At 35.4% G+C, this 26353-nt stretch overlaps 2 protein-coding genes across 5 annotated transcripts; one reads left to right on the top strand and one right to left on the bottom strand.

The window, feature by feature from the left end:
• Positions 1-3721: 3721 nt before the first annotated feature.
• Positions 3722-6481, top strand: LHCA4 (light-harvesting chlorophyll-protein complex I subunit A4). The gene is made up of 3 exons (XM_006827229.4): positions 3722-4008; positions 5312-5727; positions 6073-6481. Exons 1-3 carry the CDS (start codon positions 3800-3802, stop codon positions 6204-6206), a joined length of 759 nt encoding a protein of 252 aa, XP_006827292.1. The 5' UTR covers positions 3722-3799; the 3' UTR covers positions 6207-6481.
• Positions 6482-6568: 87 nt separating this feature from the next.
• On the bottom strand, positions 6569-14052 carry LOC18422009 (agamous-like MADS-box protein AGL65). Of its 4 annotated transcripts, none has more exons than XM_088866158.1 (13): positions 14019-14052; positions 13341-13400; positions 12850-13035; positions 10936-10995; positions 10790-10808; positions 10590-10654; positions 10467-10482; positions 10289-10350; positions 8654-8750; positions 8261-8311; positions 8032-8162; positions 7285-7630; positions 6569-7099 (listed from the first exon to the last, which is right to left on the bottom strand). In XM_088866158.1, exons 3-13 carry the CDS (start codon positions 13032-13034, stop codon positions 7088-7090), a joined length of 1044 nt encoding a protein of 347 aa, XP_088722284.1. In that variant the 5' UTR covers position 13035; positions 13341-13400; positions 14019-14052; the 3' UTR covers positions 6569-7087. The 4 variants fall into 4 exon arrangements, with proteins under 4 accessions (XP_088722284.1, XP_020521208.1, XP_088722283.1 ...); XM_020665549.2 differs by lacking the exon at positions 14019-14052 and adding an exon at positions 13782-13931; XM_088866157.1 differs by lacking the exon at positions 6569-7099 and having other exon boundaries at positions 7208-7630.
• Between the last annotated feature and the right edge of the window lie 12301 nt (positions 14053-26353).

Below are 26353 nucleotides of genomic sequence, written 5' to 3'. Positions count from 1 at the left end.
AAAATATATATATAAATATATATTCACAAAAATGACCAAAATACCGGGGTATTTTGGTCAATTTATTTCATGTAAAATATTTTTTTGATATTTTTTCAAGATTTAACTATTTTTTATGAATACACTTCTAAAATTTCAAGTGATTTGAATTTGTAAAAAAAATAAAATAAAATTCAAGCACTACCGGACATCCGTGATCGTCAGATCGGCCCAGATTGAATATGAGCCGTTGGGCTCATATGTTCATATGAGCTAGTAGGCTAATCCCAACTTTATATATATATATATATATATATATATATATATCAATGATTTCATGCAACCGTTGTATAGTAATATGATGCAACAACCTTAAAAAATGATCTTATGTTGATTTGTTTGATTCAAAATTTAAAATATACACTCTTTTCATTCTAATGAACAATCTAAAAAATGATCTTATGTTGATTTGTTTGATTCAAAATTTAAAATATACACTCTTTTCATTCTAATGAACAATCACAAAGAAAGAAAAAATTGAAAACACAACCTATAAAGTATTTATTTAGCCCAATTAATATAGGTTATTCATTTTGGTGAGATGCTTAGATCTAAGCTTTAGAATGATCTTTTTCATTTCTAATTTTTTTGGATGGCTTTATTATCATTAGATGAACAATGTTAAAAAATAAAAAAATGATTTTGAGTTTATAAAGGTTAAGATCTTGAAATTCACAAAATAAATGGTCTAGATTCATTTTTGGAGGGGACTCATTTTGACCATATCTAGGGTTCAAATTGATTATTTTTTTTGGGGGGATTGATTATTGAGATGAAGAAAGTGTGTGTGGAAAATTTGAGGTCATACTAATACCACAAGCATGATTTTCTAGAAGTGTCGTTACATTATATTATGATACAACCGTTACATTGGATCATTGCTCATATATATATATATATATATAGGAAAAAGCTGAGATTAGCCCACTAGCTCATATGAACATATGAGCCCAATGGCCCAGATTGAATCTGGGGCCGATCTGACGATCATGGATGTCTATTAGTGCTTGAATTTTATTTTTTCTCTACAAATCCAAGTCACTTGAAATTTTAGGTGTGTGTTCTTCTCATATATATAATTTGGATTTTTTACAACTATTCGTGGGTTTATCTCCAACTATAAATCATTTTGCCTAAATTCACATTGTATATAAATTTTTGAAGTGCGTCTTAATTTCATTGTTTTGTGCCTCACCTTTATATAAACTTTATATATATATATATATATATATATATATATATATATATATATATATATATATATATATATATATATATATATATATATATATATATATATATATATATATAGGAAAAGTTTATATAATGTTGCAACCTTAAAATGTAGAATCACATATGCACCTCAAAAATCAATCATAAATGTTGTTTTAATGTTGAACAAGCCATCTAATCAATCATCTCGACATTGATATCTATAAATATGAAAAAAAAAAAGTTTTTGAATATCGGAAATAGTTCATCTTGGAACATATTATCTTAAACCGTCCAGTTTCAAGATTTTCATATATTTATAGATCTACTTGTTTTTAACCATTTTTGGAATAAAAATTTTCTAATTAGGAATCAAAATAGATTTTAAGATAACACTAAGATTTTTTTACAACAAAATTACATGTTATGATAAAATTTTAAGGTGCGCCTTAATTGGATTGTTTATGGTTGCAACCTTATAGAAACCGCACCCTATATATATATATATATATATATATATATATATATATATATGAAAAAGTTTATGTAGGGTTGCAACCTTCAAATGTAGAATTAAGGATGCACCTCAAAAATCCATCGAAAAAGGTTATTTTCACGTTCAAAAACCCTCTAATTGATCATCTCGACATCGAAATATATGAATATGGAAAGAAAAATAAATTTGTGTCCTAGAAATAGTGCATCTTGCAACACAATATATAAACTGTCCATTTTCAATATTTTCATTTGTTAATAGATCTAGTTGATTTTAACCATTTTTGGAGTTTAAAAATTTTATAATTAGATATGAAAATAGATTTTAAATAATCCTAATAATTTTTTACATCAAAATTATATGTTATGTTGAAATTTAGAGGTACGCATTAAATGGACTGTTTAATTTGCAGCCTTATAGAAACCACACCCATGGGTGAAAATGATCAATATTTTCATCGATAGGCTCGCTGTCTTTCGATTCTTTCGGACAGCATGGATTAAAAGATCACCACATACATAACATGTCTATTTGTAGGGTCTTTTCACGTAAAAAAACACGGGATTCCGCCACGACTGTCGTAGAGCCGCTGCGGTTTTTCAGTATAAACTGTAATGGACATGTTATATCCGGTGAACACTATTCAATACATATATATATATATATATATATATATGGGAAAAGATAGGATTAGCTCACTAGCTCATATGAACATATGAGCCCAACGGCCCAGATTGAATCTTGGCCGATCTGACGATCACAAATATCTGGTAGTGTTTGAATTTTATTTTATTTCTACAAATCTAAATCACTTAAAATTTTAGGTGTGTGTTCTTCTCATCAAGGGGCACCTAATAAAAATAAAAAAAAATTATTCAAAAAAATTAAATGACCAAAATACCTCCAAAACTTTTTGGGGGTATTTTGATCAATTTATTTCATATAAAATATCTTTTTGATATTTTTCAAAGATTCATGTATTTTTGATGAACACAGGTCTAAAATTTCAAATGATTTTGATTTCTTGAAAAAAAAATAAAATTGAAATACTACCAGATATCCGTGATTATCAGATCTGTCCAAAATCAATTTGGGACGTTAGGCTCATATGTCCATATGAGCTAGGTGGGCTAATCTCATCTTTTCCATATATATATATATATATATATATATATATATATATATATATATATCAAATAGTTTCGAGAAATGTGATTTTGTATAAAGTGCACCTTCAAATAGTGTCAAGAAATGTGATTTCAAACCTGAAAATCTTTATGCCAGCCTTAAGATATATTTCCATCTCTAATTATAAAATTTAAAGATTAAAAAATAGTGTAGATCGAGTAGATCTATGAAAACTTGAAAACCTTGAAAATTGTTGGTCCAAAAAAATGTTACAAGATGCAATATTTCTAGAACTTGAAATCAATTTTTTTTTCTCATGTCCGTGCATCTTGATATCGAGATAATCAATTTGAGGATATTTGGACGTCAAATCAACCTCTTTCTAATGGAATTTTTGAGGTCAGCTCTAATTTGATTGTTTAGAGCCTCGGCTCTATATAAACTTTTTCCACATTTATATATGCACTGGTGGCTAATATTTTTTTCGTCGTGCTTGCAATCTCGGCCGTATATCCCTTGCTATATAATCCGAAACCGTCCAAAAGAAAATCTCTTATTCCATGTGGCAAACACTTAGAAGAAAATCATCCGACATGGCAACCCCCATGGATTAAAGATTTTCCCTGTCCACATGGCCACAGGAGGCTAACTGTCCCCATTCTTACAAAGAAAATCTATGATCCAGATAAGAAGGGATAAACACCCGCTCTTCTGATTGGCCAATTCGGATGCTCCCCTATTTCAAGCCGTCCGATCTCCAAAACCCAATCCCAGGCCTCCATTCCATACACAAACCTCAACCACAAATGAACCCACAAAACCATATACAAAGAGTCTCAGTATCTCAATCACAAAAAACTCTAACCCCTCCAAAAATTTTACCAAATCTGCCATTCTCAACTGCATCAAAACTTCATCAATAGAATGGCAACAGTTACGATGCAGGCTTCTTTGGGGGCATTGAGACCATCCATTACCAAGTCAAGGTTCCTTAGTGGCTCCAATCCAAACAGGCTCACAGCCAGGGACATTTCGAGTCGGACCGCTTCTGCGCCTGGCAATTCTTTCAAAGTCGTCGCGAAGAAGGGTGAGTGGCTTCCGGGCTTGGCCTCTCCAGGGTATCTCACTGGAAGGTAAAATTTGACATTACACCCCACTTTTGTATCGTATACTGTGCTTCCTCCCAACCATACTTTTACTTCTACTCCATCGGTTAGAAGAAGATTTTTTCGATTAGAAATTTTGGGAACTACGTAAGAATTACTAGATGGATTGTTCTCCAAAAGAAAATTGAAATTTAAGTCTTTTAACACCTAGATCTCACCATCGATCGAAAAATTGGATGGTCTCTATTCAATTTTGAAATGTTATATTTTTCAAGTGCATAAAAGGTGCAATTAGGAAATTTTTTTTTACTAAGGTTAGCCTATGAGTTGAAAAAATAACCCCGAGAGTAAACCACCCCCACCCAAGTAGAATATCTTTTGGCTTTAATGAATTTTATGTTTTAGTGTACCATATGCCATCTGTGTGTATGCTAGTTATGGGCAATTTAGAATTCATCAACCATTGAGACTTAGTTTATATGGATACATCCAGCTCATATGTCAATTTGAAGGTGTTCTTTGTTATGATCTTTAGTCTTTTAGCTTTGGGTATAAACTAGAATAATCTATTTTTTTATTTATAAAACGACATATAGCTTAATCCGTACAACGTGAAAAAAGACCACACAAAAAGAAAAAAATGCTTAGAAGTAACTCAAACTCATGCACAAGGAATTATGGACCTCAAAACATGCATAAATTGTGCAAGTACTCTCAGGAGTTGGAATCTTGAAATAGTTCATGTTGTTTCTCTAAAGGAAAACTTATCAAACTACAAGAATTGAGTTATTTAGTATCTTATCCATATTTTTTACATAATTTCAAGTAACTAATCAAATGATACCTCAAAATGGGCTTTGAAATTTATCAAATTAAAATCAAGCTTGAGATATAGCATTGTAAATCTCAACTGATATCCGCTCAAGCCCAGGCCCAATTCCTAAATTTGTTTTTTCTAGTTGACAATTTATCACAGTTATTTAACTAAAAGGGAACCATCAGTAAATGATGTGGAAAATACCAAACTGAGGCTAAATTAGAAATGTAACGTTCCAAATACTTCATTAAGATAAAAAAATAAAAATAAAAAAATGAACCACTGGAGCAATTTCGGCTGGTGTGCTAGACACCAGCTTACTATTTTCTCAACCATTTTATTGGAATTTTTTTTGTTTAGTTAAGCTGGCTTGTAAAAAGCAACCTCAAGTTTGCAACAAGCACCTTCAAGTTGATCAATGGGCCTCATAGCCACCCATTCCCTTCACTTTCTATTGAGATTTCAATATTCTGGCAAATTCGATAATAGAGTCTCATCTCATGGAATCCACAGCCTCCCAGGAGACAACGGATTTGACCCACTTGGTCTTGCCGAGGACCCCGAGAACCTCAAGTGGTTTATCCAAGCCGAGCTGGTGAATAGTCGATGGGCCATGCTTGGAGTAGCTGGAATGATATTACCTGAAGTGTTCACTAAGATCGGTATCATCAATGTCCCCCAGTGGTATGATGCAGGAAAATCGGAGTACTTCGCCTCTTCTTCGACACTGTTTGTGATAGAGTTCATATTGTTTCACTATGTTGAAATAAGGAGATGGCAGGACATTAAGAACCCAGGGAGTGTGAACCAAGACCCCATCTTCAAGAACTACAGCCTTCCCCCCAACGAGGTCGGCTACCCAGGAGGCCCCTTCAACCCCCTCAATTTTGACCCGACTGAAGAGGCCAAGGAGAAGGAGCTTGCCAATGGTGAGAGAGAGAGAGAGAAAGAGAGAGATGCATGGGTGTGTGTCCATTTGAAGTTCTTTAGCTTCTTTTGCTGATACTACTGATGTCAATTTAGACTATAAAAACCATACTCCATTAGGGTCATGAAGGTCCAATGAAATGGAGAGAGAGGGGTCGACAACAACAGGACATGAACCCAATGATGGGTCCCTCTCTCTCTCTTCAGCACCATCGATCATTTCATAAGACAAATGAGACACCAGTAGACTGTTGTTTTCCATAGTCCTTAAGAATACAGTACAATCTCTACTTATCACTGATATATATTGTAGTTCACTCACTTGAGGCCTTTTGTGTTGTATGCAGGGAGACTAGCTATGCTTGCATTCTTGGGGTTCATTGTCCAATACAATGTTACTGGAAAGGGTCCATTTGAGAATCTACTCCAGCACCTATCAGACCCATGGCACAACACCATAGTCCAGACACTCAGGGGATAATGCAATAGTATTGATGGGTTAAGGGATTTATCTCTCTTGTTTTCTTTTTGTGTATGTGTGTGTGCGTGCGTGCGTGTGTGTGCCTGTTTGTGTGTGTGTGTTTGTATTCATGGGATAAATGGGCATAGAGAGCAATGAGCTTCAATCTTCCTTTCACACCTTGAATGTACAGGGCAACCACCAACCTCCATGGAATTGTATCAGTTTCATTGCACTCATGTTGTATAACTACCAAGTACAACAGCATTATTATCCTAATCCTGTTTATTTTTCAAGTTTCTTGTATATAAGATAAACCACACATACACACACACACACAATGAGAGAGAGAGAGAGAGAGAGAGAGAGAGATAGAGGCCTAATCCTTGAAAGTCTTGGAACTTCATTAAAGCTATAGTAAACTATCAAAACTATATGGAAACAATGGAGATACATGGATTTATTGACCTATGTATGTATAGTTTTACACATCAAGTCACAAACGAATTGCAGGAAACCCTTCTCCTATAAATCATTTCAATACATGCATGTGTATAGATCTGTATACCCCGAACCTCCATAATTTACACAAGTCTTGATGACGACTAATGGGAAGATGCATCGAAGCCTCATGCAGCTGATGCACTCCTCCCTCTAGGACACAAACAACAATCTTCAAATTTACCATCTATGAATATTGATGCAGCTCACTGTAAACTTAAAACCATAGTAACTGATACTTGAATGAAAGAGGAGGTTGACTTTTGTAGAACCACTCCTATTTAAATACTGCGAAGGTAAAAGGGGCTTGTCCATCTTAAGCTTGAAGCACATAACCTCCATTCTAAACTAGAGATGAAAACACTGAAAACACCACTTCTGAACACCACTTCCTCTCGAAATCAATTTGGTTGCTGCATATTTGAAACTTAAGTTAGAATAATTAATTAAACATCCAAAACAAAGTATTTCTAAAACCAATTTCACTGGGGTGGGGTGGGGTGGGGTGGGGTGGGGTGGGGGGAGAGAGAGAGAGAGAGAGAGAGAGAGAGGTAGGTGATATTCCAACCAATTACTGAGATAGTTCGCAAGGACAAACCTGAGGAAATGGGTGCTCATTGAACAAGGGTATGGCGCCATGGCCAGAGGTTGAAGCCCAATTATGAGGGTCCCCATTATAGCCAATTCGAGAACCCTCAAATCCATGAACTTGATAGTCCACAGGTGATCCCTGTAAATTCAATTCCATCTTCTTCTCTCCAAGAAAATTGTGATTGTAAGGCTGGTATGGAAACTGCCCACCAAGCTGAAGTCGTAAGCATGCATTCCTACTAAGCTCATTCAACGTCTCCTCCTGCCTTGAACTACCGATCTCCATCTGCCTGCCACTTCCAAAGAAACTTGAGAGAGATGAGATAGTGCCATCCTGGGGGCATTCCATATCCCTACACAACAAGGAAGCAATACACATGAGAATCCAATTCACCAATCAAGCTACAAAATGGTTTTTCACCTTTGGGGTGGGTAATCTGGGTTCAAGGGAATGAATGCTACAGAGCAATCGATGTGGAAAACCATAGTATTGTTGCAGTTATCACCATCAGATGCAATGCACAGCGAAGGGAAGAATGTAACCTGCCTGAACAGGAAATGACCCCATTGGCAGGCACCACTCTCTCCCCCATCGATATCCATTTCATTCAATAGTGATGACCCTGGTGGACTATGGTTTGTGCACTCAACATGCAGACAATTAGTGATTGTTGTTAAGCATAACTTGAGTGATATCTCTATGTATTGCTTGAATCAAACCATACAAGAACAAACATTGTTTTAAGAAAGCTACCTCTGAGATAGTGCCAAATTTGGATCCTCTTGTAGCATCAGATGGTGGCCATCATGATTGGGAACCCAAGAAAGGGGTTGAGTTTGCTGATCACCACTGATACCTAAGGGCAAATTAATCCCATTTTGATACTGCAAAATCAAAGATAAAGCGACCTTGTTTTGTAAATCACATAAAATATCAATCCAGGGAAGAGAAGTAATTAAGAGAAGATGACCAATCTGCTTACCTGGTGACTGCTGCAGGGCAACGTCAAGAACTGGTGCTTTGCAAAGCTTTCCTGTTAAAGGGGGATCATGTAAATATATGTAGGTCAAAGAAACATTCAGGAAAATAAATTCTCATCTCAAAATTAGCTCAAAACTAATTCAACATTCATTTTTCCATGAGATTGGAACATAAGCCTAGTTATGATATCTTTTGTAAATTTTATGACTGTAATTGTGAATTGTGAAGTGATGAAAGTCTGTTTCAATGAATGTGAATGAAGTGTTTGCTTAAGTAAAATGAAGAACACATCTCCGCCAACATCTCTGCCAACAAATTAACTATCCAAATCAAAACCATGCCACAAATGCAATGTACGGCAAATGTGAAGCTTCTAAAGTGAGAGCAGTACTACCTTTAGGGCTCGAACCCGAGTAAGAGATTCTTTGAGTGTCTCTGCCATAGCTATGATGCGGTCTGCATTATCAATCCTTTCTGGATCTGTCCAATAGCTGAGAACAATAAAATAAAGAAATATGAATTTTTTTAGCAGTAGAAGCCATAAGCAAATGCAACCATGCAAGAATATTCAAGCCATTCTGGTAAACAATGTAAACAAAGAATTTGGACTTCAAGTCCTCAAAGAATTTAAAGATGATATACCACCAACATTGACAGACACAGGATATCTCTAAGGAGGATCAGAACAAGTTACCTATTACATTCTTAGTTATGAAAGAGAATACAACAAAACTTTATCATGTGAAGTAAAACAGGCACTAGAAAAATGCTAAACATGGCATATATAAATATAGAAGACAACCACTGAGAAATTTCACCAGTATCTAATTGTTTCAAGTAGCATGATTTATTTCCAAATACAATGAAACTACAAAGTGTGAAGAAAAAATATCAAAAGAAATTTTCATTATACAATGTTCTAAACATCTCAGAAGGCCAGAGCAATCCTACTTGAGAAATGCATCTAAGCCAACCAAATTTAGTCCATCTAATTTATCTTAATTCACAGTGTCCTACATGGTTAACATACCAAAAAGATGACAAGTTCTCATAAAGTTGTTGAAATAAACCCCTAGATAAAGATTGACATTTGGTTTCTTTTCTAGGAAGGACTCTTCTTAGTCTTTTGCCTGCTCTTTCCTTCAAATAGCGTCACTTCACTACACCAGAAATCTCTCAAGAACGGGGCAACCAACACAACAAAAATCTTTCTACATTGGGGTTCTCAGAGAAGGATATGGCTAGGATTTGGTGTCCTAGTCTTATGGCAAGGACATGAGGGCCACAGCACAATGTTCCAACTTACCCCACACCCCATGAGAGTAAGCGAGGCAGGGTGGCTATTGACTACCATAATGACTTCTTTCCAATGAAATGCCACAAATTTCCAGTTAATCAAAATGGAACAAGTTCTAGATTATCAAAAAGAGAAAACGCAACAAGTTATAGCCATGTCAGTAACATGGTTGTCAAAAGCATGAGGTGCTAAAACTATACCTAACTACTTGGCTCAATAGAGCACCTGAGATACAGGCCCCACCCCATCCCAATGGAGAGAGATGCACATATCCAATGTCCAAGGCATAAGCCTCCAACCAAGTGACACACCGTCATTCCACTTATCCTTAGTAAATATGATAAGGCCTATAAGAATGAATTTAAAGTATTCTTCCCTTTTCTTGAAGACATGTGCACATGTGATTTCATGGTTGATCCACCATTCTATATGCAATTTTTTGGGGATTCTTCCATTCACAAGGCTATGCCTGTGGAGGTGCAAATTTTGTGTAGTCTCTACCCAAAAATTCTCTACACATGCTTACTTTTCCTAGACACGTAAATATGGGTTTTGCTGGCTCTTAAAGCTCCCAAAATAAGCTGCAAGAATGTTTAATACTGCAAAAGTTCAAGAGTGTTTTCCGTATAACTGGGAAAATGGGTTCAACAAATGTTACATTTTATGCTCATGACTGTGTGGATATAACAGACTAATGGTATCAAAACGCATTAAGGTTTCTTGAACTGATACCTCAGTCTCTTGTGTACTTCAGACAACTGTGCTTGTAGTTGCCTTATTTGGTTTTCAAGATCCTGTGAAGAAATTTAAGTCAACGTAGGTGGCTGAAAACATTTAGCTGAAAGTTAAATGCATAATTACAGACAATTATGAACAATATTTGAAAATAAATAAGTCCTCTGATGAATACCTCAACTATATGGGTGCTGCAATGGGAAAAAGAAAAAAGATATACAAAGTCAAATATTTTTCTCAAAAAAGATAATATACTAGAAAACTGAAAACAAACCATCCCAAAAAACGTTCCACATACCTTGAACCTAAAAATTCCTGTATATTGATTTCATGGTCCAATTTCTTGAATGTCTTCTTTAATGCCTAATATCCAAATTGAGAAAAAAAAGTCAAGATTTTTTTATGAACATTAAATAAGGAGTGACTGCCTGTCAATGTTGCCAATATATGAAATATTTTTTAGAGCAATATTTTTAAATGCAATCATAATTAACTTACTTCAAGGCTCTCAAGCTTCCTGTTTCAAAAGAAAAAGAGGTCATCTTTAGAACTAATGTCCATAATTATAATGAAAAATGAAAGAAAGTAATAACCGAATGTGAATGTTAAAGCAAACAACACTACGGAATACATGATTTCTGTACCTCTTAGCTCTCTCTTGAGGAGTCAACGATGCAAACCTATGAATAACATCCTCAATGTTGCTGCAAACATGAAAATGGAGAGCATTAGAGTATTGAGAGAAACACAATATAACTTCGGAAAAAAGAAATCCAGGGACAGCCTCATGCATTTCAAGCAAGAGTGAGCATGTAATAGTAATTATTTTGCATGCTTTCATGTTACAAAATCACATAGGAAGTAAGACAGCATCAGCTAGTATGATAAATGAATATAATTTTTATTTGTCTGGGTAGAACTAGTATTAGTAGTAGTAACAATAACAAAATAATAATAATGGATATAACGAAAATAAGAATTTTAGCAGAACTTGAAATCAAACTTGCTTCAAATTCACCAAGTAAAATACAAGAGAGAGAGAGAGAGAAGAAAAGCAATGTCAGCTAGATCCACTTTTGCCAGACATTGAAAAAAGAACTACAATCAGAGACTCTTCAAGCAAATTCAAATACAAGATGAAACCCTGTACAAAAAATAAGAGATGTAGAGCAAGAATTAACATGGCATCCTTTATCTCCAGTAATGATTTGATACTCTTACAAGGCGCTTCACCAAAGCCCTGTAACCTTTGATATATTCTAAATATTGCAAGATAAGAAGAGTAGCCAAGGGAACCTCATTACAATCACACAATAGGGCTTTTGAACATTTACATTAGATCTAAAGTTCCATAAGAAAAATTAAAATAATACAGCTTGAAATGAGCAACTAAAGGGGCTTACATGCAAGGAATACATAAAACATCTAAAAAACATGCATCTATACACTGCATATTGACTAAAAAATAAATACAAGAAATAGTATCACTGGGCTTCTATAAGTGTTCCTTCCAATTTCCTCTCATGACAAAAATGTTTCAAAGAACCAACTTCAAGAAGCTCATATTCTTCACTTAGACATCTTAAAGGACTTAAATTTAACAATTAATCACCCAAAATATTTCCAAATACAACCAGTATCTGGAGTTATTAATTCCCTTTGCTGGCAAATAATTGCGTGCATGCAAGATCATGAGCATAGCTGTAAAAAAAAAACAGAGGAACCTGGTCCCGAAGTTTTTCTCTTTGAAATCTTTTTGGGAACATAAAACTAAAATCAAGAGTACAAGAGGTCAAACAAATACGTAAAAAAACCTTTATTTATTGTATAAAGTAATAGGTAAATAAGAATCATGTAAGATAACAAATGAGGAGCCATACCAACCCAAAAATAGAAAAAAAAAATCCAGAGACTCTTTTTTTTCTTTTTCTTTTTTTAACAACTGGAAGATGAAAAAGCTTTCTAGGGGGTAAGAAAACTTTATAAAACACAATTTATAAAACACAATAGCCAAGAGCAAAATAAGCATACAAAATAATAATAATAATAAAATCCTTCTTCATGCACTGGTTAACCGGTACATGCCTTACAAGGCACATATTCTCTTTATATCCCAAACCGTGCATAACAATAATGAAAAGCTAAACCTACCCGAAAAGAGCAAAAAACAAATGAAGAGTACAAACTTCTCCTTTTCTGAATATTCCTTGAGCCCACTTGTTTTATCCTTGAGAAAAATGAATGCACATAATAACAAATGGGGAGGCACAAATATCTTATTACCATCACACTAATTATGCAACAATAACGAAAACCATGGACCCACTAATGCCTTTCAATACAGGTATGTGAGAGAGAGAGATACAGAGGGAGAGAGTATAATTACATAAGAGAGAGAGACAGAGAATAAATAAATACATAACAGAGAGAGAGACAGAGGGAGAGAGAAAGAGAGAGAGGGAGCGAGCATAAATACATAAAAGACAGAATAAATAAATACATGAGAGAGAGAGAGAGAGAACAAATAAGTACATAAAAAACAGAGAATGAATTTATACCTGCGTTCCCCTAAGCATAAGGTGGGCTTCCCAGTTGGTGAAAACATGAGCAATGCAATATCTATGTCACATAAAATGGAGAGCTCCCTTGCCTTCTTTAGAATGCCGGCCCTCCTCTTAGAGTATGTAACCTGTCTACCATTAGTGTTCTCTAACTTCTTGATCTTCAGCTTAACCCTCCCCATTCTGCAAACCCAACAAACAAACTTCTTTTGCAGTAACTCAAGAGATAAAACAAGCCTCTGCAATCTCTCTTTCTCTCTCTCCACAATAAATAAAAATAGTGAAATTAGCTCCATTTCCTCAAAAAAAAGAGAAAATGGACGCATATTTTCATTACTCAACAAATTTGATGTTTATTTTCCTCTCCTCCCCACTTTATACAATGAATCAAATAATAGAAAACTTGCAAAAAAAAAAAAAAATCTCCAACAGAATTGATTAATATGCTCAAAAACCAATGACCCAATGGCCAAAACTTATCAACCAACCTTAAAAAAGAGAAACACCCACTTCAGTGTTGGCGCTTACAGGACCCACCTCTTCAATCACTGTAAAAAAGAAAAAGAAAAGAAAAAAAAAGAATTATAAATCTTATGAGAGAAAGCCAAAAAGAAAAAATAATAATAAAAAAGCAAGAGAAATACTAAAATAAAAATGAGCCAAAAAAAAGTGAGAACTCTAAATTAACAACTCGAAATAGAACCCAGAAAAAAAGAAAGTCAACTACCATTAAAATAAGAAAAACAAAAAACAGAGACAATAAAAATCCAAATACAGAAAAACCAAAACCAAAACCAACAAAATCACAAAGATTTTCCAGGCCCACGGAAAACCAACAAGCAAGCAATGATAAAAAGAGAGGTGAGGACCCCAGTAACAAGGTAGAGAGCGAAAGCTGAGAGAGAGAGAGAGAGAGAGAGAGAGGAAACCTAAAGAAAGAGACAGGGCACGGAGAAATGGACTACAAACACCCAACAGGGGGGGCAATTGGACACAGAGGAGACCCCCACTTGAAGCTTATATAAACCCACAGGCCCCAATGGATAAGCACGACAATAATCAAAATTTCAGAGAGAGGCAGAGGAGAGAGAAAGACAAAAAGGGGAAATTAATGGGATTCCTGTCAACTAAGGAGGAGCAAGGGGGAAAGACAGAGAGAGGAATACGTGACTGGAGAAGCTGAAGCATCGGACTCGGCAAAAGACGGGCTAAAAGAAAATAAGAACGAGAACATTTTAGAGAGAGAAAGTGTAGAGAGAGAGAGAGAGTCCCAAAGATTACGTCAATAGATTGCGCCACCGTGGGTTGAGGAGAGAAAGGCCCACTCCACCAAAAGATTTGAACAGACTCAATGAACTGTGGCTCTCCGACAATACATTAATCTCTCTCTCTCTCTCTCTCTCTCTAGATTTTCATACTCACGCCACCGCATGCATTACCATGCAAAAATATTTGAGTCATTACTTTTCTCTCTCTACCAGTATCTTTCTCTCTCTCTCTCTATCAGAATCCACCATCTTTCTCTCTCTTCTTAAAAACCTAATGATAGTTTGCTCCTATAACTTTGGCCATTTATTAAGACATTAAACACCTTTCTTTATACTTATTTCCCTCCCTACCCCTCCTCTTTTTTTATTACTTTTCTCCCCTAACTTGCCTTAAACAAATCTATTTTTGACAAAAAATTATGAATTTATAAATATTTTTTCTTTCCAAATTTGAAACAAACCTTTTGGCCCCTTAGGCACTCCAAGGATAACAAACTACGAAGCTATTTCTTTGCAAAGTTGAATGTGAAATATGCAAATTCAAGTGGTGTATGAATCATTAACAGTTGAAGCAACTACACAAGATTTTTGTTTTTAGTATATCCTAATTTTGATAGAATTAAGGTTTGTATTGGAAGATAAATGTCAAATATAATGAGAAGTAGACTTCATCTCCCACCCTTATTTTCCTTTTTTTTTTTTTTTTTTTGTTGAATCAAGCTTTGCTTTCTAAGTAAGAGACCATTTAACGACTAATATGCAAATAAGTATATTAATCCTTGTCTCACTTGCTTCAAGGTAGAGATCAGTCAGCTACATGTACATCCTAAACAGTCATCATAAGAAAAGAAAGCAAAGATTTTTCTCAATTATCATAAATTTATTTATTTTTTATTTTATATGTAGATTTCACGAATAGAAATGCCATGTCGGATATATTAACAATTAAAGAAAGGACATTTTAGACATTTTTCCGGGCCATCGTATCTATCGGAAAGCGGTCAACGCGCATGCTCCCTCACGAGCATGCACGTGTCCTTGCACGATATATGTCTCAATCCATTTCTTGTCACTTCCTGCCGGGTATATTAAATGGACCGGAGGTGTATATTTCATTCATAACTCAAAATTAATTACAATATAAACTCTTTAATTTTACTAAGAAATTACTGCAGTCATTTTTTAACTAAGCAATTCCTACACGATGATTTTTGCTGTTTTCTCTAAGCAATTACTATGTCAAACTGGGGAGAAATGGCGGTATCCGAAGTACAACAAGTGTCAAAGAGCGACAGTGCTCTATGATGTGTGCATCTTCGGGGTTCAATCTTTGGCAATTGACAGTTGCCTGATGCCGATATAGCTAGCAATAAAGGTGTTTGATTTCATGACCATGGCTCGGTAACTCCATAATGCGGCCTCTATGTGGGCTTAAGCGCTACAAGGAAGAATGAGATTTTTCCAGTATGCGTGGTGAGGGCTCATATTAGGCCTTGCCAGTTGCTAGCTACTCGACACAAGTTCGAGGGGTGTTTGATGTAGCAATTCAGTCCCATTTACTTCAAAAAGTGGGCTAATGTGGGCTCGTCATAAGCGGAATGAGGATGACTAACTTTTTTAGGGCATGCACGATAAGGCCGTTAGGCCACCTCCACTTGCTTGCTACCGAACACATTACTCAAGAGGTGTTATATTTAGTAACCATGCCCAATTCCTTCATAAGCTGCAAGTAATATGGCCATAAAGTATGTTGCGACGAACACTCTTTAGGGCATTACAAATGCCATACCTTAGGCCCTAGCTAGTTGCTCACTGCTAACTGATCCACTAGTTAAAGTGGTTGTTGTATTTAGTAACTCTCGACTCGAATAGCTTTGTAGTGCGACATGGCCTGTTTTGCGAGTACAGTGAAGTAGAACCCTCATCAAGGAGTGCTTGATGAGGGCTCAACTTTAGCCACTGCCAGTTGCTTGCTGGCCTTTATACTAGTTTGAGGGGGGTCTTCTACTTAGTGACCATTGCTTAATTGTTTCAATAAGTGATTAGGGAGAAAGAGGGAGAAACAGCATTGTGAGGACAATCTTGAGCCCCTAGCAGTTGCTTGGAAGCTGGTGCACTGAGAGGAACAAGTTGATTTTACGAGTAAATGCGCTTAAATTCTAGGAGGAACAAGTTGATTTACTAGTAAATGTGCTTGAATTTCTCAAGTAAGATTAGGCCGAATACTCTTTGAAGTGTGCATAGATTAGCCCTAGCGATGGCTCATTCTTTAGCCATTGCTAGTTGATCCCTAACTGATGCACCAGTAAAGGGGATATTGATTTAGAGAAACTCTTAAAACACTTTGCAAAGTGGTATTTAGATATGCCTGGTTAGGAGTTAGGCCTCCCTCTCAACCATAGCTAGTTAATTGTTTCTTGAGTTGGTGACCCCGATCGGCCTCCCCAAAAACTTTCTCCAATTCACTTGAATGACTAGAGGGTTACTTTAATAATTATTCCTTATTTATTTGGAAGTTAGTTACGGTCTTCCTATTACATTGAAGGAAACTAAGCATATACAGCTTTTCAAGGGCATTTTGAGCATTACGGGAAATAGTGAGACCAGTCTAAGTAATTCGGTGACTTTGGGTGGAATGGCCATTTGATGAAAAAGGTTGGGATACTTTTTGCCTTTGAAATACAGGGGTAAAATGGGAACTTTTTTTTCTCATTGCAAAAAATTTGGAGCTGTTAAGATAAGCTTTGGGGCTTTTAATTGCATTTAAAGCTTTCTTACATATCTTTAATTACATTGTCAGTCTTCTAGTGTGCATGTCTGCCTCTCTGTCTTTTTTCCTATATTCACAGTAGCATGCATAGGATAGAGAAGCATATATTCCATTATTTTTACAAGAGCGTAGATGCCAAGTGTATTACATGCCTAAGCTCTGTTTTATAACACTGTGGGATCCCATGAGGCAAATATCATCGAGATTTTCTTATGCAAAAATGAAAGAGAAGCAAGAAAAGGAAGGTCATATTATGCATAAAATCTTTCCCCACAAGATATATATTAAAATTGACGTTAAGGATGATTGTAAATGTTTTGCACAAATTAATAGATGCATCTATCTTCCGAGAGTGGATGATTTATGTAAGGAATTAGTGAAGAAACACAATCCAATGAGAATACAGCAACTACACAATGTACATTACGCCATGACAATTTAAAAAAATTACCTTAGAGTTTATGAAGCCACCCACAGTTATAGATATTCAATGAATTGTTATTATGGACTGTGCACTCAATTTACTGCATTGCCTATAGATAGCATCTGTGCGTGCCAATAATTCATAAATAAATTTATATAATTAACAATTTAATATCTCTGGTAATATTTCTTGTTTCCTCCACCTTTTGCTAATGGTTAAGAGGCATTTGTGAGTTATAACAACCATGGGTTATGGATTGGTGTTAATAAATCTCTTTGCTTTTTGATAGCCTCTTTTTTCAAAAGAAAAAGTTTATTGAAGGTTGTAACCTTATTTGTAGAAATAAAATGGCAATAATCTATACCGTCTATTTTATTTGGGTTTTGTAGATTGGGCATTATTTTAAAAAAAATGCCATATATTGATATTGTATTAAGAAATGTGTCAAATTGTACCACTCAAATAAAATAGATGGTATAGAATATCACAACCTCTTTTCCACAAATAAAGTTACAACCTCATAACAACCACACCTTTTTTAAAGAAACAACTTTGTGACAACCTTTTTCATTGTTTGACAAAAGAACATCATAATTTTCATCCCAAATTCAAATTTCCCAATAAGCTACCCAATCGCGCTACAACACTTATAATTACCATTACAATGTCTAGCCAAAATGAGGTTGACAGCTTGGCCAAAAATTAAGTGTTCGTATCACGAGACTCTCGAGAGGATCTACTTAGGAAGATTTTCTCGATTTTAAATTATGAGATCTTTTTTAGAATCATTAGATGATTATTTTCTTTCAAAACATAAATACTTACGAGAAAAAAAACGTATAACCCCTCTCTAAAATCATAATCCGAAATAAGCCCCCAAGTTCATGGAAAGCCTATGAACCTCTTCCAAGTTAAATGAAACGGCCCCTCCATACTTTTTTATTATCCAAGTGGCAATATTTGTCCTCCATGTTTTTTCTAATAATTCTATCAAAACTATAGAAAAGCTCTCCCTTTCTTTTTCTTCTTTCTGTCCCTCCCTCCCTCCTCTCTCTCTCTCTTTCTCTTTCTCAGCCTCCCTTGAACCTTCACATCTCTCTCATCTTTTGAACTCCACATTAGATTAAAAGAGGCGTATCAAATTCCCACTTTATATGATGGGGTTATTACAAAAGAGAAAAAAGATAAATATTGTAATTTGGATAATAAAAAAGATCATAAAGGAGTTAAACATATTTTTCTTTTAACTTGAAACGGTTCTATGGGCCTTTCATGGCAGGGAGTAATTTTGGGATTATAATCTTAAAGAAGAGGCATGCATCTTTTTTCCAATGTTTATTACTAAACACAAAGGTCTGACCATACAAAATTTGGACAACCTCTATTCAATCGAGCACATATAGAGTGCATGTGGATTTTTTTTTCCCAGAGATTGTTCACTAGGTTGAGGAGGTTACATCCTCAAAATATTGGGTCCTAAGATATTCCGAGATAGTGTTTTACTCGAGGGAGTGAATGTAGAATGTGCCCCTATAAGATAATATGACCTTTTAAGAAAAAATAATTACCATGACTGAGGGGTTTCTATGACTTGATTATTGGGCCTAACTTTAAAGTCAGTAAAAACCAATCCGCACTTTTGTTCATCAAATTCAAACCTCTCAGTGGGTCGGGGTCTTGACCCGAACACAACCAGATGGGCTCCTGTCACACCCCAAGAATTTACAATACAAATATTATTGAGATGTGACAGTCCAAAACATATATACAACTCTTGATAGGACAAATTTACACTGGTGAAGTCTTACAAAGTAAATAAAGAAAGCTAGCACAACAACAATATCTTCCAAGGTTGATCTTGACTAGCAATCAAAATGAATCCGCAGTTATCCTGAAAAAATGTTTATCATAGTTTGATGAGTTTGGCTACTCAGTAAGTGATCATCATAATCCTAAAAATAATCATGATTGAAAGATATCAATATTTTCCAAAATGAGATCTATTAACAGAAATGCATCAACAGTTTCACTTTCAATAAATGCATAATTAAGTATAATCCGAGTAATTGAAATGCTTATAACACTTTTAACGGCAGTACATAATTCAAAGGATTTCACAAAATACCCTACTGGCGTCCCAAGTAGGTCACCTATATACCCCATCAGCGTCCTGATGGGTCCACTTAATCCCTATCGGCGTCCCAGATAGGTCCACTTAATCCCTGCAGGTCCACTTATACCTCACCGGGGTACTGGATGAGTCCACTTAATCCCTACCGGCGTCCCAGATAGGTCTACTTATACCTCACCGACAAACCGGATGAGTCCACTTGCATACTTAAATTATTTCTAAATCTCTTTAAACATTCGAAAGCAGCAATATCATGTACTCAACATATCACTGAAATCATTAATATGAATTTCACTTAAACCATTAATAACAGTCACTCTCTATAACATTTTAAAAACAACCAATCAAATATTTTGGGCTCAAATTTAGAAAGGTAGCAGTTTGTAAAGGCATTCTAGCATAATTGCCAATTTAATATGTATAGAAAAACTCTTATAAAAATTCAAGAATACGGAATTATCACAATTTATGGGATATCAATTCACAAATAAACATTTCACAACAATACTATAATCAATTGCAAAAATGTCAATTTTTTTAAATAAGAAGGCAGTCATTTGCACATGAATTTTACAATGTCTAAATATTCAAAACAGTAGAAAGAAATATTACAATTTTACTAAAAGCAGAAATATCACATTTATTTCTAACAATAAACAAGAAAAATAAATAAATTTATTTTTCTAATTTACAGCCTTTAAAATTTCTAACATAGATAAAATATCACAATTTTTATTAAAAAGATTATTTTTCAAGATAATGAGGTCACGTGCGCATAAAATTTATCGCGCCTAAAATTCATGATAATAAGTAGAAATAATTATTTCATTTCATTTTTAAAAAGAATGGATTATTTTTTGAGACAATGGGGTCACTTACACACAAAACTTATAAAATAAAGATCCTGAATGGAAATATCACTATTTATTAAAAACAGACTATTTTTCAGGAAGACGATGTCACTTACTCACAAATATTTGAGAGGGAGCTTCCGATAAAAATTCAGTTCGAGAGAGGAGTTCACTGTGTTTCGACCAGAGAGAGAGAGAGAGATCTCAAAATTTTCTAGGGTGAGAGTGCTCACCTCCCCTATTTAAATTCTTATAACGTATTATTATATTATTTTATTACACTCTACCTCATACCTGAGGTGTCGCGTTAAGAGGCTGCTTTTAACCTACGAAAACCACGTCCACTAAAGGACGTGGCAAGCAGCAAGCAGCAGCAGGCAAAAGCAGCAGCAAGCAAAAGCAGGCAAAAGCAGCAGGCAAAAGCAGCAAGCAAAAGTTTAAATCAAGTAAAAACTTTTGAAAATAGTGATGGTCCCCAAGGACCATCATACTCAAACAGACTATCACTTATTTAAAAGCATCTTTTCTCCTTTTTTTTTTTTTTTGAAATTTTAGCATTGTTACATTCTTTCCCCCTTAAAGAAATTTAGTCCTCTAAATTTGTGTACCTGATTACTGAAAAAGATAGGGGTATTTTTCTCTGATTTCGTCTTCTCGTTCTCAAGTCGACTCTTCTCTTGAATGGTACTGCCATAATACACGGACTAAAGGAATCTCCTTTTTGCGCAACACTTGTACCCTTTTATCCAGTATCAAAATTGGCTGCTCAATGAAGGATAGGTCATTCCTGATCGGTAAAGGTTCATATTTCAAGATATGAGATGGGCCGGGCTGATATTTTCGTAGTGAAGATACATGAAAGACATTATGGACATTTGCCAATTCGGGTGGTCAGGCAAGTCTATAAGCGACACCTTCGATTCTTTTCAGGATTTCAAATGGTCCGATGTAACGTGGGCTCAGCTTTCCTTTCTTGCCGAATCTCATAATGCCTTTTATTGGTGAGATTTTTAGGAAAACTCGATCACCTTCCTCAAATTCAAGATCTCTCCGTTGGTTATCGACATAACTCTTTTACCGACTCTGAGCTGTCTTGAGCTTTTCACGAATTAATGCTATTTTATCTGTGGTTATCTGAACAATTTCTGGCCCCAAAAACTTTCTTTCACCAACCTCGTCCCAACATATGGGTGACCTGCATTTCCTTCCATACAGGGCTTCATATGGTGCCATCTGAATACTGGCTTGGAAGCTATTATTATAAGCAAATTCAATCAGGGGTAAATGGTCATCCCAGCCTCCTGTAAGGTCAATAACACAGGCCCTCAGCATATCTTCCAAGGTTTGGATGGTCCTCTCCGATTGTCCATCAGTTTGGGGGTAAAAGGCAGTACTAAAGGTGAGTCTCGTCCCCATGGCTGACTGTAGTCTAGCCCAAAATTTAAAAGTAAACCGAGTATCCCTGTCCGATACAATACTGACAGGAACTCCATGCAACCGCACTATTTCCTAATGTACAACTGAGCCAGTCGATCCAAAGTGTACATCGTGCGAATCGGTAGAAAGTGGGCAGCTTTGGTTAACCGGTCCACAATGACCCAAATGCTATCATGTCCTGAATTTGTTCTAGGCAAGCCAGAGATAAAATCCATAGAGATGTGCTCCCACTTCCATTCTGGCACCGGTAAAGGCTGCAACAACCCAACGGGCCTTTGATGTTCAGCTTTTACTTGCTGGCATGTTAGGCATTTAGACACAAATAGTGCTACTTCTTTTTTCATATTATTCCACTAAAGGTTTTCTTCAGGTCCTGATACATTTTAATACTTTCGGGATGTATTGTATAACGAGAATGATGTGCTTCTTCTAAGATAGCTTTCTTTACACTCTCATCATTCGGGACACAAACCCGACCTTTGAATCTTAGCAAATCCTCACTACATATAGAGAATTCATCTCTCTTTCCTTGCTTCACCTCTTCTATAATTGTTATAAGCTGAGGGTCTTTCTTTTATGCCAATCGAATCTGTTGGATTAATTGGGGTTCCGCCTTAATATTGGCAATCATACTTACCACACTATTAATGGACGGAGTTGGATTTCAATCCACTATTTCATCTAACAATCGCATTTCTTGGATCATTAGATGAGCTAAGACTCCCGTAGATTTTCTACTTAGAGCGTCGGCCACAACGTTAGCTTTTCCTGAATGATAATGGATTGTACAATCATAATCTTTTAAGAAATCCATCAATCTTATCTACCGCATATTTAAATCCTTTTGAGAGAAAAGGTATTTCAAACTCTTATGATCCGTGTATATTACGAATTGCTCACCATATAGATAATGCCTCCATATTTTCAAAGCGAATACTATTGCAGCTAGCTCCAATTCATGAATTGGATATTTTTTCTCATATTCTTTCAACTGTCTGGATGCATATGCCACTACTTTCCCATATTGCATTAATACACTGCCCAAACCTTTAAGTGAAGCATCACTATAAATCACAAATCCCCCACTCCCCTCAGGAATACTTAAAATAAGTGCTGAAGTTAATCGAACTTTTAGTTCTTGAAAAATCTCCCCACATTCACTTGTCCACTCAAATTTGACATTTGTCTGTGTCAATCGAGTCAATGGGGTTGCGATTCGAGAAAATCCTTCTATAAATTTTCTGTAATATCCTATCAATCCCAAAAAGCTTAGAACTTTAGTCACATTACTTGGTTGTTTTCAATTAACAACGGCTTCAACCTTTGAAGGATCAACTGATAGACCTTCTTTTGATATGACATGTCCTAAAAATGTCACTTGTTCAAGCCAAAATTCACATTTACTAAGTTTGGCATACAATTTCTTCTCTCTTAATATTTGCAATACCATTATTACATGCTGCTCCTGTTCCTTCTGATTCTTGGAATAAATTAAAATATCATCGATGAATACCACAATAAATTTATTCAAAAATGGCTTAAAGATCCGATTCATCAAATCCATAAATGCAGCTGGTGCATTGGTTATTCCAAAAGGCATGACTAAAAATTCATAATGGCCATACCTTATTCTGAAAGCTGTCTTGAGTACATCTTCACTTTTAATCTTAAGCTGATGGTATCCAAATCTAAGATCAATTTTTGAAAACACTTGTGATCCTTATAATTGATCAAATAAATCATCAATTCTAGGTAATGGATACTTATTTTTCATTGTCACTTGGTTCAACTGTCTATAATCAATATACAATCTCATAGTCCCATCTCTCTTTTTGACAAACAGTACTGGAGCACCCCAAGGTGACACACTGGGTCTGATAAAACCTTTATCTAATAATTCTTCCAATTGTTGTTTCAGTTCTTTTAGTTCTGTAGGCGCCATTATGTAAGGTGCCTTAGAAATTGGTGCTACCCCTGGCAATAATTCAATGGAGAATTCAATTTCCCTGTCAGGCAGTAATCCTGGCAATTCTTCAGGAAAAACGTCGGGAAATTCTTGGATAACCGGAGTGGTATCCAAATTTATTTCTTCCTTCCTATCTTCTTTGATATATGCAAGAAAACCTTGACACCCTTTTCGAAGGAAGCGATTAGCTCGAATACAAGAGATTAAATATGATGAGGAGTCTTCTTTGACACCATTGAAGTAAAATACTGGTTGATTCGGAATACTAAAGGTAACAATTTTCTTATAACAATCAATACTTGTATGGTATGCAGAAAGCCAACCCATGCTTAAGATTACATCAAAATCTTGAACTTTCAGGAGTATTAAATCAACCAACAGTTTATTTTCTTCTATCTTTATTACACATGGTTTGTACATTATATTGGTGTTAATTGAATCTCCCATCGGTGTGGCTACCTCTAGAATGTATTCTAATTGTTCTGGTTCTACCTTTAAGTGGCATGCAAAGTGTTGTGACACAAATGAATGAGTAGATCCAAAATCAATCAAAACATGAGCTACTTTTTGGAAGATAGTAAGAGTACTTTGGATCACTGATTTTGAGGCCTGAGCGTCTTGCTCGGTAATCGCAAATACTCTTCCCTTCATCTGAGGCTTTGGAGCTATCTCTCCCTGCTTTGGAAGCTGTTGTGTCTGTAAGCTAGGACATTGTTTAATCTGGTGTCTCAATTTTCCACATTTAAAACAGGCTCCGATATTCCAATAACAAGGGCTTGATCCATGATTTTTCCCACATTTTCTATATGGTTCTATTGGGTTTTGAAATGGCGAGGGCCTTGGCTTTTTGTTTGGCCTTTCAAACTGTTGTCGATTAGATGATGTAGGTCTAACATGACTATTCTGATTTTTTGTCTTTTAGTAATCTTCAAAATGTTTTTCGATAATTTGGGCACGATCCACTATTTCAGCATAAGTTCTTAATTTCAAGATTGATATTCTGCTTCTAATAGTTGGCCTGAGACTCCTTTCAAATTTATTCACCTTTCTTGCCTCATTGTTAATCATATGTGGTGCAAACCTGGCCAATTCAGTAAACTTGGCCTCGTACTATGCTACTGTCATATTTCCGTGGATTAATTCTAGAAATTCCATTTCTTTTTGGTCTCGAATAAAATCTGGGAAATATTTTTCATTAAATGCCTCTAGAAATATTTCCCAAGTCAAGGTTTTATTTTCTTTGACCAATACTCCTTTTGCCATTCGCCACCAGTGTTGTGCCTCACCTTCTAACATAAAAACTGCCAAGGCCACCTTCCTATCATCAGGACATTCCATAACCTCGAATATTTTTTCCAATTGCATAATCCATCCCTCGGCTTCCAGTGGGTTTACAACACCCTTAAAAGAAGGTGGGTTTAATTTCTTAAATTGTTCGATATTACTCCCACCATTTCCTGTAACTGACTGCCTGGGTGGATTGTTGTTTTCCATCTGATGTTGCATTAGAGTAACCATATTTTCCAAGGCTTTGTGAATTTCTTCCATATCAGCCTCAGCTATTCTGGATCTTGACTTTGTCCCAGTCTGTACACACAATAAATGTGATTTTAAGTACATTCTTTTTAAATTTCCTAAGAGTCTTAAACCTATTGCTTTGATACCATAATTGTCACACCCCAAGAATTTACAATACAGATATTCTTGAGATATGACAGTCCAAAACATATATACAACTCTTGATAGGACAAATTTAGCGTGGCGAGGTCTTACAAAGTAAATAAAGAAAGCTAGCACAACAATAATATCTTCCAAGGTTGATCTTGACTAGCACTTAAAATGAATCCGCAGTTATCCTGAAAAAATGTTTACCATAGTTTGATGAGTTTGGCTACTCAGTAAGTGATCATCATAATCCTAAAAATAATCATAATTGAAAGATATCAATATTTTCCAAAATGAGATCTATTAACAGAAATGCGTCAACAGTTTCACTTTCAATAAATGCATAATTAAGTATAATCCGAGTAATTGAAATGCTTATAACACTTTTAACGGCAGTACATAATTCAAAGGATTTCACAAAATACCCTACTGGCATCCCAAGTAGGTCGCCTATATACCCCATCAGCGTCCTGATGGGTCCACTTAATCCCTATCGGCGTCCCAGATAGGTCCACTTAATCCCTACAGGTCCACTTATACCTCACTGGCGTACCGGATGAGTCCACTTAATCCCTACTGGCATCCCAGATAGGTCCACTTATACCTCACCGGCAAACCGGATGAGTCCACTTGCATACTTAAATTATTTCTAAATCTCTTTAAACATTCGAAAGCAGCAACATCATGTACTCAACATATCACTGAAATCATTAATATGAATTTCACTTAAACCATTAATAACAGTCACTCTCTATAACATTTAAAAAATAACCAATCAAATATTTTGGGCTCAAATTTAGAAAGGTAGCAGTTTGTAAAGGCATTTTAGCATAATTGCCAATTTAATATGTATAGAAAAACTCTTATAAAAATTCAAGAATACGGAATTATCACAATTTATGGGATATCAATCCACAAATAAACATTTCACAACAATACTATAATCAATTACAAAAATGTCAATTTTTAAAAATAATAAGGCAGTCATT

This window comes from Amborella trichopoda, chromosome 4, assembly GCF_054954075.1.
Source record: "Amborella trichopoda isolate Santa Cruz 75 chromosome 4, AtrichopodaSantaCruz75HAP2 v2.0, whole genome shotgun sequence".
Taxonomy (NCBI): Eukaryota; Viridiplantae; Streptophyta; class Magnoliopsida; order Amborellales; family Amborellaceae; genus Amborella; species Amborella trichopoda.
The sequence above is the reverse complement of the archived record's forward strand: the minus strand, read 5'-3'. Positions and strand labels throughout refer to the sequence as shown.

Bases quoted from the DNA above. Each gene is read 5' to 3' on its own strand.
- LHCA4 (XM_006827229.4), top strand. From the start codon at position 3,800: ATGGCAACAGTTACGATGCAGGCTTCTTTGGGGGCATTGAGACCATCC. The intron at 4,009-5,311 runs GTAAAATTTGAC...TGGAATCCACAG, and splicing joins CCAGGGTATCTCACTGGAAG to CCTCCCAGGAGACAACGGAT. The intron at 5,728-6,072 runs GTGAGAGAGAGA...TGTTGTATGCAG, and splicing joins GGAGAAGGAGCTTGCCAATG to GGAGACTAGCTATGCTTGCA.
- LOC18422009 (XM_088866157.1), bottom strand. From the start codon at position 13,034: ATGGGGAGGGTTAAGCTGAAGATCAAGAAGTTAGAGAACACTAATGGT. The intron at 8,312-8,653 runs GTAGTACTGCTC...CCCCTTTAACAG, and splicing joins CTCGGGTTCGAGCCCTAAAG to GAAAGCTTTGCAAAGCACCA. The intron at 8,163-8,260 runs GTAAGCAGATTG...TTGATTTTGCAG, and splicing joins TGCCCTGCAGCAGTCACCAG to TATCAAAATGGGATTAATTT.